The 14549-nt window shown below is 35.3% G+C and overlaps 3 protein-coding genes and 1 long non-coding RNA gene across 4 annotated transcripts in view; 2 read left to right on the forward strand and 2 right to left on the reverse strand.

Annotated features, from left to right (window-relative positions):
- Positions 1–1411, reverse strand: part of LOC124448638 (ATP synthase subunit d, mitochondrial-like) — a 3663-nt gene extending 2252 nt beyond the window's left edge. Inside the window, exons 1-3 of the mRNA XM_046999595.1 lie at positions 1189–1411; positions 663–759; positions 376–447 (exon numbers count right to left, since the gene is read on the reverse strand). Coding sequence (XP_046855551.1) covers positions 376–447; positions 663–759; positions 1189–1310 — 291 coding nt within the window. The 5' untranslated portion in view covers positions 1311–1411. The remainder of the gene's footprint in view (positions 1–375; positions 448–662; positions 760–1188) is intronic.
- LOC124448644 overlaps positions 1–11527 on the forward strand; it is a 12182-nt gene extending 655 nt beyond the window's left edge. Inside the window, exons 2-3 of the long non-coding RNA XR_006949188.1 lie at positions 1403–1405; positions 11516–11527. This is a non-coding gene — a long non-coding RNA (uncharacterized LOC124448644). The remainder of the gene's footprint in view (positions 1–1402; positions 1406–11515) is intronic.
- On the forward strand, positions 1447–3920 carry LOC124448632 (glucokinase regulatory protein-like). The gene is given in 3 exon segments (XM_046999588.1): positions 1447–2159; positions 2223–2288; positions 2291–3920. Coding segments are annotated over 3 exon segments (1746 nt in total). The 5' UTR covers positions 1447–1525; the 3' UTR covers positions 3337–3920.
- Positions 2859–14440, reverse strand: LOC124448642 (RAD50-interacting protein 1-like). Its single transcript, XM_046999599.1, is given in 13 exon segments — positions 2859–3790; positions 3949–4067; positions 4237–4417; positions 7468–7712; positions 8300–8496; positions 8992–9129; positions 10190–10415; positions 11122–11238; positions 11317–11452; positions 11737–11871; positions 11942–12115; positions 13792–14054; positions 14249–14440. Coding segments are annotated over 13 exon segments (2316 nt in total). The 3' UTR covers positions 2859–3597.
- Between the last annotated feature and the right edge of the window lie 109 nt (positions 14441–14549).

Consider the following 14549-nt stretch of genomic DNA (forward strand, 5'->3'; position numbering starts at 1 on the left):
CTAAACTGTTCAACATTGTTCTGTATTGTTCTACAGTGTTCCACATTGTTCTGTATTGTACTATATTGTTCAACATTGTTCTGTATTGTTCTACATTGTTCTGTATTTTTCTACATTGTTCCACATTATTCTGTATTGTACTAAATTGTTCAACATTGTTCTACATTGTTCTGTTTTGTTCTAAATTGTTCTAAATTGTTCAACATTGTTCTGTATTGTTCTAAACTGTTCAACATTGTTCTGTATTGTTCTACATTGTTCTGTATTGTTCTACATTGTTCCACATTGTTCTGTATTGTACTAAATTGTTCAACATTTCATGTTCACTCAAACAATGGCCATTAATAAGACAAATAACACTAAAATGATACTCACATATCCAATCTCATCTTTTTTGATGGCTGCAGACTTTGTGTCTTGAGGATATGGTACTTTAACAGCAGAAAACTAAAGAAAATACCGAGTGATAAGTGAATAAAACACAGTACAGAAATATTTCAAAAACATTTAATGAAAAACGATGATTTTTTTAAGAGCAAACATGTTTTGACATTAACAAAATGCCATCAATAAACTTTCTCTTTCTCCAAATCAAAGAAGCTCTTCACATCAATAAAAATAATCCTGATCAAAGAAACTAATAAAGAACTCATATAACTTACTGCCTTTTCAAAAGCTTCGACAAAGCCAGGTTTAGCGACATGTTGCTTGTAAAATTCCCAGTCAATTGGTTCAGGCTTTTCAGTAAATGTTTCAAGTCTAAGTATAATCATATCAAATTCATTAGTTGGCATCAGGCATTCAATTTACCTTTGCATAAAATTTTACAAAATTGGACGTCAGGAATGAGAGAGTATTTTCCTCGTAAGATATCAAAAAGGTTGAAGAGCAAAGATTGAAATGCTTTTTTCAGGTGTTTCTTTCTTATTGAACCATTCACATGGCTTTTAAATCAACTTTGAACACTTAGCAAGCACAAATTAGTTGCTACAAAATAACACATCTACAATTTACAATTTTACATATCACAAAAAGATTGCAAGAAATCAAAAAATTCAATAGTAATGCACAAAATAAAAACGCATTTTTCATTTAAATAAATGTATTTAGACAGTAAATTTTCCGTTGCATATGTTGTACTATGTACAAACAATTGTATAATATAATACAATTGTTAAATCATAATACCTTGATTTAATAGCTTCATGTCGAGAGCGAAAGCCAGAAAACTCGCCTCTAGCTGCTTGAGGGATTTTAGTTGCAATCTTTACCCAATCCACAACGTGTTTTCCAACCTGTCTCGAGCTCATTTTCACTTTTCACACAAGTTTTTGCTGGAAAATCTTTATAACTTTAATTCCAATATGGCCGGTTAACCGAGCTGAGGTTGAAGTCCAAGAAGACTGTTGACGAGTAGCCCGCATTCAAAAGAACACCCGTGAGTATCAACGCGCGGGCTATCGTCATTATCCAATGTCATCATCACGCATTATCGAGGCAGCATTATCTGCTTCCCCAGCCGAACATGAACAACGAAATTCCCATTACTGAAAGAAGTAATGAGTTAACCGAAGATATTGACAAAGCAAGCGTCGATGAGATTGTTAGACTTTTGAAGAAATGTGATCTTGAAATTTTTAATGGTTGGGGAAATTACCGAAATGAAAGCATACTCTCTACAACATTCGTGTCAAAAGTCCACGAAATATGCCACATTTGCGCAGAATATGTAAATGTCGAAGGCGCGGAAAACTCGTGCGTTGTCATCAGCGGATGTGGTAGCTCAGGCAGACTTGCGTTTTTGCTCACGCGTACATTCAACAAGTTTTTAAAAGAGCACAACCTGAAACAGTGCTACAAATACCTTATATCTGGTGGCGACCATGCTCTTGTTACATCTTTTGAGTCGATTGAGGACAATTGGAATGCTGGGAAGAATGCTTTGATGAGGGCGACCGAAGAATTTGACAGGGTGCTCTTTATTGGTATAACATGTGGTTTGTCAGCTCCTTTTGTTGGAGCCCAGGTGGAATATTGCCTGCAAAACCTGAATAAATTTACTCCTTATCTTTTGGGCTTCAACCCATCCACTCAAGCACGAATATGTCCCATTAGTGGGACTGAAAAAGTAATGCAAGACATAGTCATAGAAATGGAAGGTTTGTAGGATGTCGAATGCATTGCTGTGTTTTCCATAAGCAAATTCTTTTTTATTTTTCCAGGGAAGGGAAATCTTCTTAATCCTATAGTTGGTCCGGAGCCCATCACCGGCTCCTCAAGAATGAAAGGACGGCAACAATGATAATAATGGAAGCTATGTTTCTTGTAGCGTATCAATTATTTTGTGGCAGACATAAACTCTTTGGTTATGCGGCTATTTTGAAAACATTTGAGGAAATGCTGAATGCTGTTCATGAAAACCATGACCAAATTTCCATGTTATTAAGTATGGCAGGAAGTTCTCTTCTGCATAATGGTAGCATTTCATATGTGTGCTGGGGTGCAGCGGGAATTGTGGGAATGATAGATGCAGCCGAGTGTGTAGCAACTTTTGGCGCTAATCCTAAAGATGTAAGGTGTTTTCTAAAAGGTGGTTATGAATATCTTGGAAATTTTGAAGGAGACTTATCAACTAAAGGCATGGGATTTGAACTGAGTATAGACCACTTTATGAAGAATGAGTGTTCTAAACTGCGCAGTAGTGATATGGTGATATTTATACTACAAAGGGTAAAATCTGACGAATTACCAGAAGTAATACAAGCCTTAAAGTTAGTAAAATCGCGTCAAGCTAACATTACCATTATCACTACAAAGAACCACGCTAGTTTCCTTAAACGCATACGAGAAACCTTGGGCAATTTGCTAACAATTATTATTGATTTTCCAACAATTAATGATCATGAAGTGGGTAACGATTTGTCACGATTGCTTCGCGAGTGTCATACGGAGCTAGCTATGAAGTGGATACTGAACGCGGTCTCAACTGGAGCGCATATTTGTAAGGGAAAGGTTTATAGGAACTGCATGATCGACTTGAAACTCACAAACAGAAAGCTCTTTGATAGAGGCATCAGAATTCTCCAACAGTTTTTCAACATGAGCAGAGATGAAGCTGAAAAATGTTTATTGAAGTCCATCTACAGAGATGACGTACTTCCGCTAGAACAACCAATATCAAGGAAAGTTTCTGATCACGTGACTAGAGCAACTGGACTGACAAATGTCATTCCGTTGGCTATACTGATTGCAAAAGGTTTTAATGTACAATCTGCTTTGAAAAGTCTTCAGGAATGTCCAGTTGTCAGTAAATGCATTGAAGACCTCGTCAAATAGTTAAAATTGTTCTTCGAGTAGTTTTCACTTCGAACACCAAAATAAATTTTGTTAACTTCAAAGTTCTTCAGCAAATTTTATCGCAAACTAATTTCATTGGATGGATTCATCTCGCCATTCACCTCACCTGAACCGGACGTATGCTTCACTGTAATTGGTCGACTAGCGTGTTGTGTTCTCAAACATTGACCAATCACACAAACTTCCAATTCTCTCTACCTAAGCGTACGATAAAAGATCCAAATTTGCACATTTGTGCACTTATTTGCTCCAGTTTATTCTTGAACTAAGGACATTCAGTACTTCATCTAATGACAACGTATAAACACCTATCTCGTCCAAGGCCTCACGCAACTTATTCTCCATTTGCTCGCGTCTACTTTCGTCCACAGTATGTTTTAACAGAACAGCCGAGCCTGGCATCAGATTCAATAAGACAATCGCGTCCTTTAACCTGCAACAAAAGAAAGAAGTTCCCATAAACTGAAGTCGTACCTAGCTAAAATCTAAACATACGAACATAATATGAATGAAGGTATAATTCAATAATTCAAAAAAATTACTTAAAATTCTTTTTTTTAAAATGTCTTATCTTCTATCAAACATACTCACTTTCGAAAATAGTTCCGCGGCTTTGCAGTAAACTGACCAAACAGGACAAACAGGTTTTTATGCACGTCGAATTTTAGTTGAGCGGCTCCTCCTTCGTTAAAATGGTTTTTTAAAATCACCTACAAACATTGATTGATTTATTGATTGATTGATTTACTGATTGATTTATTTATTGATTTATTAATTGATTGATTGATTGATTGATAGGTCGAGTCATCGTTTAATTGACAAATGATATTATTGATCAAACGACGTTATTTTGCAATCATTCCACGGAAGAAAACGCACCTCGTTGAAGAAAAAATCGGACAAATCTTGTGCAAGTTTTTTCCAAAAGACAGCGAAAAGACAATCGACTAATTCCTCCTTCATTTTACTCAGCATGTGTCGAAGATAAACGATCATATCACAGAGTGAGGAGGAAAGACTATTAATAGCAAGTTCTTTCTGCGACGGTAAATTATGCCAACTAGTAGACAAAGAAAAAGGCTCAAATTAACAAATCGATAGCACAAACAACTCTTCTTTGTGGTGCTCCATTCTCGGACGTAATCTAGTGTATACTTCAGTACTTAATACTGAGTAAAATATATCAATCTGCTCATGCGTATTGCATTCAATACTTCAGTACTTAATACTGAGTAAAACATATCAATCTGCTCATGCGTATTGCATTCAATACTTCAGTACTTAATACTGAGTAAAAATATCAATCTGCTCATGCGTATTGCATTCAATACTTCAGTACTTAATACTGAGTAAAATACATCAATCTGCTCATGCGTATTGCATTCAATACTTCAGTACTTAATACTGAGTAAAACATATCAATATGCTCATGCGTGTTGCATTCAATACTTCAGTACTTAATACTGAGTAAAACATATCAATCTGCTCATGCGTATTGCATTCAATACTTCAGTACTTAATACTGAGTAAAACATATCAATCTGCTCATGCGTATTGCATTCAATACTTCAGTACTTAATACTGAGTAACATATCAATCTGCTCATGCGTATTGCATTCAATACTTCAGTACTTAATACTAAATAAAAAATATCAATCTGTTCATGCGTATTGCATTCAATACTTCAGTATTTAATACTGAGTAAAAAATATCAATCTGCTCATGCGTATTGCATTCAATACTTCAGTACTTAATACTGAGTAAAATATATCAATCTGCTCATGCGTATTGCATTCAATACTTCAGTACTAAATACTGAGTAAAACATATCAATCTGCTCATGCGTATTGCATTCAATACTTCAGTACTTAATACTGAGTAACATATCAATCTGCTCATGCGTATTGCATTCAATACTTCAGTATTTAATACTGAGTAAAACATATCAATCTGCTCATGCGTATTGCATTCAATACTTCAGTATTTAATACTGAGTAAAAAATATCAATCTGCTCATGCGTATTGCATTCAATACTTCAGTACTTAATACTGAGTAAAAATATCAATCTGCTCATGCGTATTGCATTCAATACTTCAGTACTTAATACTGAGTAAAAATATCAATCTGCTCATGCGTATTGCATTCAATACTTCAGTACTTAATACTGAGTAAAACATATCAATCTGCTCATGCGTATTGCATTCAATACTTCAGTACTTAATACTGAGTAACATATCAATCTGCTCATGCGTATTGCATTCAATACTTCAGTATTTAATACTGAGTAAAACATATCAATCTGCTCATGCGTATTGCATTCAATACTTCAGTACTTAATACTGAGTAACATATCAATCTGCTCATGCGTATTGCATTCAATACTTCAGTATTTAATACTGAGTAAAACATATCAATCTGCTCATGCGTGTTGCATTCAATACTTCAGTACTTAATACTGAGTAACATATCAATCTGCTCATGCGTATTGCATTCAATACTTCAGTATTTAATACTGAGTAAAACATATCAATCTGCTCATGCGTGTTGCATTCAATACTTCACTACTTAATACTAAATAAAACATATTAATCTGCTCATGCGTGTTGCATTCAATACTTCAGTACTTAATACTGAGTAAAACATATCAATCTGCTCATGCGTGTTGCATTCAATACTTCAGTATTTAATACTTCATGACGAGCATCGATCGTGTTTGCCTTCAACATCGTTTGCAGATCACAAATCAATTAAGTAAATTTATCTGTGTCGCATTATTGTTATTTTATAAAAGAAATAAAAGATATACACCAGTTTATCCAAGTACTCCATTCTTTCCTCATTACGCAACAATCTGCTTACTAGTTGTGTCGCAATGCTCATGCAATTTTCAATCCGTACAATATACTTATATGTGCCCTCCTTCAAATACGTCTGCTCATGCGTATTGCATTCAATACTTCAGTACTTAATACTGAGTAAAACATATCAATCTGCTCATGCGTATTGCATTCAATACTTCAGTACTTAATACTGAGTAAAACATATCAATCTGCTCATGCGTATTGCATTCAATACTTCAGTACTTAATACTGAGTAAAAATCAATCTGCTCATGCGTATTGCATTCAATACTTCAGTATTTAATACTGAGTAAAACATATCAATCTGCTCATGCGTATTGCATTCAATACTTCAGTACTTAATACTGAGTAAAACATATCAATCTGCTCATGCGTGTTGCATTCAATACTTCAGTACTTAATACTGAGTAAAACATATCAATCTGCTCATGCGTGTTGCATTTAATACTTCAGTACTTAAAACTGAGTAAAAAAATCAATCTGCTCATGCGTATTGCATTCAATACTTCAGTACTTAATACTGAGTAAAAAATATCAATCTGCTCATGCGTATTGCATTCAATACTTCAGTACTTAATACTGAGTAAAACATATCAATCTGCTCATGCGTATTGCATTCAATACTTCAGTACTTAATACTGAGTAACATATCAATCTGCTCATGCGTATTGCATTCAATACTTCAGTATTTAATACTGAGTAAAACATATCAATCTGCTCATGCGTGTTGCATTCAATACTTCAGTATTTAATACTGAGTAAAAAATATCAATCTACTCATGCGTATTGCATTCAATACTTCAGTACTTAATACTGAGTAAAATATATCAATCTGCTCATGCGTATTGCATTCAATACTTCAGTACTTAATACTGAGTAAAACATATCAATCTGCTCATGCGTATTGCATTCAATACTTCAGTACTTAATACTGAGTAAAACATATCAATCTGCTCATGCGTGTTGCATTCAATACTTCAGTATTTAATACTTCATGACGAGCATAGACTCGTTTCACATAGTTTGCCTTATCAACATAGATCACAAATCAATTAAGTTGTTTGTTTTAAATTTATCTGTGTCGCATTATTGTTATTTTATAAAAGAAATAAAAGATATTTTTCGTGTTTACACCAGTTTATCCAAGGACTCGAGTTCTCCGAAAGTACCCTCAGTTTGCATAAGCCAGTGCAAATACCGTAAACATCTCTTGTAAATAGTAATGAAGCAAAACACTTCTACAACTGACCTTTCCTTCTGATACGAATGACTTCTGCTGATAAAACCAGACAAAACATGTCGAACTAACGCTGACATCATGTCTTCTTGAAGTATTTTTAATCGATTCAATGTTCCTTCAAATAATGTACCGGAACCAAACTCATCCATGCTTGAAGCTAAGTTGCTCCCATCGGTAAAATCGATGCCATTTTCTAATTGCTCGTTCTTTTTATTAGACGACTCCATCTTTGTCAAGTACAGCTTTAGGAATATCTAAAACAAAACAGTTTACATAAAATGAGCATTTTACTTGAGAGCTCAAAAATTAGCTTTATAAAGCAAACAACCAATAAGAAAAGAACAGACAAATACACAATTTACATGTTTTTAAATGTAGATGGTACAGGTAGTAAGTGCAGTCCTCGGAAGGACTGTTGGTGTTGGTCAAACTGAAGATGACTAACGCTAAAGTTGTCGAAACGTCAGTCAACAACAACACCAACAGTCCTTCTCTGGACTATACTAACATGGACGATCTACATTTACAAACATATAACGATACTCCCGGGTTCAAACTATTTACATTTGTAAACAAGTTGACAAGGTTACCTTAACATCTTATGGTATTGTATCAACTTTTCAAAAAGTCGGGGGGTGGGTAGTGGGATGGTGAAATTCTCTAAAATCCCCACGGAAAATCCTATCATTCAACTGTAACGTGGGATGATGCTTTTAGCAAAAAATAACTCAAAATTTCATAGCAAAGACCTGAAACGCTGGTTTGAGCAATAAAATACAGCTTTGTAAAGGCGAAACTTCAGATTGTCTGCCATATTGGTATGAAAAAGATGACAACTCACAGTTTGCTCAGACCAATCCTGTAATATGGTCGAGAGATAGTTGGTGCTGTTTAAAATGAAAATGAAACATGAAGTCAAAGGTCCACCAGATTCGTTCTTTATTTCGCCCAAGCTAGCAGTAACATAATACAGCAAGTCTAACTGAACGTCCAAAAACGACAACTGATTCTCTTCAGATTTAAGATTTCTGTAACGATCTACATAAGATTCGATCAAACGCCATTATTTTTTTGAATGCATATTTCATAACACTGAAAGGAAAACTCTAAGTTTTGCAATCAAATCGTTATCAATTTTTGATTCTCATTTCTCAATAATAGATGGATTGCAATCATTTCCACCAAAGGACAACGTCGAAGGAGAAGGAAATATTCGCCATTATGGTTGAAATTGGAATTGTAAACAAGAAAGATCCTTTCTTAATTTCAACCAAAATGACGGCCGTGTCGCAACATGCAAACCACCTATACACCTATCCTTTTTCTCCAGAGCTGAGAAATGACTACCTCCCGGAATTAATATCATTTGAATTGAATCGGGGGCGAATGCCTCACTTTGAGCGTGGTTTGTCATGAACAAGGCAGTGAATTTCATCGTTTAACCAGAGCTGTACAACTACTTTCCAAGCGTTCACTTCATCTATTTCACATGATACTACAACAAACATTTACCCTCACATACCCCTCACATACCTGTTATACCAACTAAAAGCGAGACAAACGTTTCGACGCACTCGGGAACCTTTAGTTCGTCAACATCCGCAGCATCCTCGTATCGCGGGCTCCAAGCTTTCTCCGATGAAAGCAACGAGTGGATATTTTCCATTGCATCTGAAATAAAAGAAGTGAAATCATAAATCTTTAATCCCTTGCCAAAAACCTGTGAAATCTTAAATCTTCTTCAATCCCTAGCCTAAAACCTCAGCCTCCTCTAATGGAATATTCAGGAAGTTTCTTGTTTTGAAACCAGAAACAAAATCGTGAAATTGCTTTTATACAAAAACAATGGCGTTTGAAACTTCTTATCAGCGTGACGTTCACCGGAAATGAATTTAGCTTTCTCCACCAATCAAAAATAGTCTTAGGGCCGTCCGTTTACAAGAAACATCTAAGCCCCTTAAAACTGGAAAGGGAATGAAGCAAAATCACAGTGAAGGGAACAAACAGCAGGGCCACTGCATTCAATTTTTTTCTTACTCGTATCTTCTTACACTTGTGTTTAACATAGCGACAGCAAGTCAGTTGAAATTTCTGACCAATAGGAACGCTGAGTTGGTTAACTGTACCATTGATATAATGAAAAATATAGCACCAAGTTGCACAGCGGTAGGTCCCACAAGTGGTCTACTGTTTATTCGTAAAACTGCTGCAAATCCGGGACCGCAGAAAATCGATAAGTCGGGGGTGGTGAGGGGGTGTGTGTGGGGGTTAATATTCATACATGCATGATATACCTTATTAATATTCTTCTGAAATCCATTCTTTTCTAAGATAAAATGCTTAAAAGTAAATGGTTTGAGCCCGAGAGTATCGTTACATGTTTGTAAATGTAGATCGTCCAGGTTGGTATAGTCCTGAGAAGGACTGTTTTTGTTGTTGTTGACTGACGTTTCGACAACCTTAGCGGGAGACACCATTTGACTCTGAAGATGACTACCGCTAAGGTTGTCGAAACGTCAGTCAACAACAACAAAAACAGTCCTTCTCAGGACTCTACCAACCTGGACGATCTACATTTACAAACATATAAAATGCTTATATGAATATGTGCCCTCCTCAATTATGCCTCTTCCGCAGTCCCAGAATGTGAGGCTGTTATTTGGAAAACCTGACACGCGAAGGACGAAAAACTATCTAAATTCAAACATAACAAACTGTTATATCAACATACATTTTTTTTCTAGCATCACCCATTTGTCAAAATATTGTTTCTTCATCAAAACATCAAGACAACTCGACTGCACTTGAGATAAGTCATATGTATTTCTTAGCTCCTCGTCAAACAGTAACGTTTCATCCACGAAATGCGAGAATAGAGTTTCGTTGTCAACCAATGATGGAAGGCAATCGTCCATCTTCTCAACAACAATCTGTAGGAGACCTTCTATGAACTGGATCTGGAAATGAATGTAATGAAAATGTTATCCTAACCACAGGAGCAAAACGTACGAAAATATGGCGGCGTTTACTGATATCAGTTTCACTCACCCACCCCCTACTCAATAATTTTGCCGCCATATTCAATTTTAAAATTTGTCCCAGATTCCTACTTCAAATATGGCGGCGTTTACTGATATCAGTTTCACTCAGCCCTCCCTTCTCAATAATTTTGCCGCCATATTCAATTTCTAAAATTTGTCTCCAGATTCCTACTTCAAATATGGCGGCGTTTACTGATATCAGTTTCACTCAGCCCTCCCTTCTCAATACTTTTGCCGCCATATTGAATTTTTAAATATTGTTCCCAGACTCCTACTTCAAATGAGTCTTTTTTTATGAAGATACAAGCTTCATAGACCACATGTGGCCTGAATGCAGGCTACTTTCGATCAACACTAAGGTCGAAGTCGAGAGGACTTCTCCATGTCGCTCCATTTTAATGAATTTGAGGGTAAATGAGGTTTAATGAGGGTGAATAGGGGTAAATATGAGGGTAAATAAGGTTTAATGAGGATGAATAGGGGTAAATATGAGGGTAAATGAGGTTTAATGAGGGTGAATAGGGGTAAATATGAGGAGTAAAATGAGAGTTAATGATGGTGAGTAACAGGTAAATAAAGGATAAACGGAGTCAAACAAGAGTAAATAATCAACAGAACAGACCTCAACCAATGGAAAGGAGACCATCTCTGATTTATCAATAAATGCTTGGATAGTTACGTTGATAAAATCCACGTGATCTCTAAGCCAGTTCAGAATTTGAGTATAAAACCATTCGGGCTTTGTAAATAAATTAGAAGTTGAATATGAGTAAATACTCTTTTGTTTCACAAATCGAGCTAGACTAGCAAAAAAAACCTTTTGAAGATTATTTGTCTGACGTTTACCATAGAAATGATAGTTAAATCGCCTCTTCAAGGGTCGTATTAAAATTTCCATTGGAAGTGAGAGGGCGACTCTTTCTTTATAAACATTACAGCCGTCGAATTCCTTTCTTAAAAAACGTTAAGCGAAACAACACCAACAAAACAAAGATGGCGCCTGGTCAATACTTAAGCTGCGTTTATACTATACCGGATTCGCTCATCACGACATCTTAATTTGATTTAAAGGGTTACTGTACGGAGTAAAAGCTTATTAAGTTGATAGATTTAGTCTATTTGATTGTATTTCTGACGTTGAAAAATTTCACTGCCTTTTAATATAAAGAATATTCAACCTGCTACGATAGCAATCCGGTATATTGTAAACGGGGCCTTAGTTAAATAAAATGGATACAATTTGGACACTTGCAACAGCATTAGAAAGATGTTCTCAAATGTTTGAAAGACATCCGCGTTTGTTGCTAGAGGTGGAGCTGTTGATCCGGAGGTAAATGGCCATTTTAGTATCTTGAGAACTCTTTCAAATTCTCTGAAAGAAAAGAAGAAAAAATCTACGTACGATTTACATAAATGCATTCTCTTTAAAGTCCTTCCGTTACCTCGTAAGCCTTTCTGCGATAATTCCATTCCAGTGGTTCAAATTATCCGTCACGTACGTTTTAAAATGATGACAAGAAGTCTGATTAATTGCAGTCAACATCGATTTCATAACATTCAGTTCCTTTATTGCCTCGCTTAACGATCCTGACTCTAAGCCTTTGTAAATTTTATCACTAAAACAATGAAAAGCAAAACTGTAGCAACCGCACTAGCGAACATAAGCAAAGAGTGCGACTACCATTACGAGCATAATGACAATGTACATTATTTTGGCGCGAAAAATTTGTTGTGACGTCATAAACTCGTAGGCCTCGTCAGTTAGAGTAGAAAGAAAAGTTATAAACTGGTTGTCTTGAAAAGCAAGGAATTAAATACAGTTTACATTATACTTTCGACTACTTAGTCTTAAATATTGCGCATTTTTCAAACGTAAGTGTACTTTTAAAACAAAAATACAAACTTTTACACTTTTATGTGTCTACATGAATAAACAAAAAACAAATTGTAAAACACTACATATGCATAAACAATTAACATGCAAATAAAATGAAGAAGTTTTCCCTCTCTAAAGAGCCTTATGTTCTTGAAAAATTGTTATTAAGCTCTATCGGACAGACGCCTTTTGTATCGACAGAGCCCGTAGGACGAGGTTTGTACAAAAAGACAAAGGTTCGATATTTCTCAGTAAAGACCGAGAAAGCGAGGTTATTAAAAGGTTTATTATATGGCATTATTTGACCTGAAACGAAGCTTACTTTGTTTCTCGTCTTTGCTGTTTTGTGCGGGTTGACTTTCACTTTTCTAGTTTTCGTCCATAAAAAATAAATCGTTCTAATTCGTATCGTCTGGAAAGTTAAACTGTTTTCCAAGTGTTTTTCCTTCGACTCACATTCGTAAATGGTTTTTAGTTTCGTTTATTTTTGCGTTTTGCTGTTGGCTTTGAGAAGTTTGTTTATATTTGACTGTAAAATTGGACCGTGGTCCATTACGGAAAATAATGGACCGGCAAAAATGTTTCCGAGCCGATCAAAACGCGCCGATTTGCCGGAAGTGAAGCTTGCCATATAATAACAATGATTGATCAATATTCAATAATGTCAACGACAAAAAGTGCAGGATTCCTAAAATTCATGAAACTCTTAGTAGCTAGCTTTTGTTTACAACTAAAGCAAAATTAGGTGACTACAACTACAAACATCCTTGGCAAAATGCCCTCCAACATTTAAACTTCACACTCGTAGGCATGCTGTTACTTTTCAAAGAATTAAAACACATTACATTTCATTTTGTCAAGTAATATCTTAGCCATTGACTGTAAACAACAGACTGCAAGTTTTCAACTTAATATTTTAGTCATTGGTCAAAATTGAAATATGTTACATAACCTTCAACTGCTGTGTACAACTCATAGCACAATGTAGCATTTGATAATACATTATCAAAATGGGATTAAATCAACAGTTGGTTCAAGGTGAACAACCATTTTTAATCAAAGATTCATCACCATTAAGTAAAGTTGGCCTGGAATGTCATTAGCATACATCTAGTTTGAATAAGTATCTACATATAAAGAACATGTTTTCTGATTGGGTAAATGAGACATTAGTAATGAACACTGGTGACTTGCTTTTAAATTTATGGTGTATTTGTACTTTGTTGCATTTCTAACCAATCATAAATCTTCATCAGTAGATACATTGTGTTTCTAACCAATCATAAACCTCCAACAGTAGATACATTGTATTTCTAACCAATCATAAACCTCCAACAGAAGATACATTGTATTTCTAACCAATCATAAACCTTCAACAGTGGATACTAAACCTTTCGTTTGAATCTCTTCTATTACCTACCTCAAGTCTTCAACTTTTGAATCCAATTAAGGTATAAAATAAAATTCTCCATTTCCAAGACACTGCCATTCATGTCATCTAACTGCTCAGTCATATCCTTAACTTCATTGTTGTGTTTTTCAACATTTTCATTCAGTTCATCAAGACTTAACTGGATCCTATCAACATTCTTCAAAACCATCTTCGCCTCTTCAAGAGTCTGGGAAACACAAAACGACTCCTTTTCTAAACTGTCTCTTCCAGTTTCTTTCGTGGTCAACTGAAAATGAGGAAAATTATATAATAAAGTTGTGTTAAATTATCTGTTGGGCAACGAGCTATAAGGCTCTCACTTCTCACTCTCTCACCTCAAGCCTCAATCTCATAGCTCGTTTTTCAAGCGACTCGCGAGCACACTAGTGAATGGGGAAAGTGAAGAGCCTTAAGAGTGAAGACAAAACTTTTTTAACAAACCTGCTTTTCCAATTCACTTCGTTGCAATTTCATACGCTCTAGACATTTCCTGGCGTTAGAAAAATCACCCAGAAGATTTTCATCAAGAAAAGTGGTCACATTTTGTTGTAACTTAGCTTCTAAAATTTCATTTTTCTCATCGTATTTCTTCGTTTTGTCCGCCATGTTGTTTTTATCACCCGATTCAGACATTTACCGGACGTCATATAAACGCAAAATTAAAATTCTAAGAGTTTTAAGTGGGTTTTTCTTCAAAATGTATTAAATGAGAATTTGCAATTTACTTTTAAAGATAAATGTA

Source organism: Xenia sp. Carnegie-2017, unplaced genomic scaffold (genome assembly GCF_021976095.1).
Source record: "Xenia sp. Carnegie-2017 unplaced genomic scaffold, XeniaSp_v1 HiC_scaffold_23, whole genome shotgun sequence".
In the NCBI taxonomy this organism is placed as follows: domain Eukaryota; kingdom Metazoa; phylum Cnidaria; class Anthozoa; order Malacalcyonacea; family Xeniidae; genus Xenia; species Xenia sp. Carnegie-2017.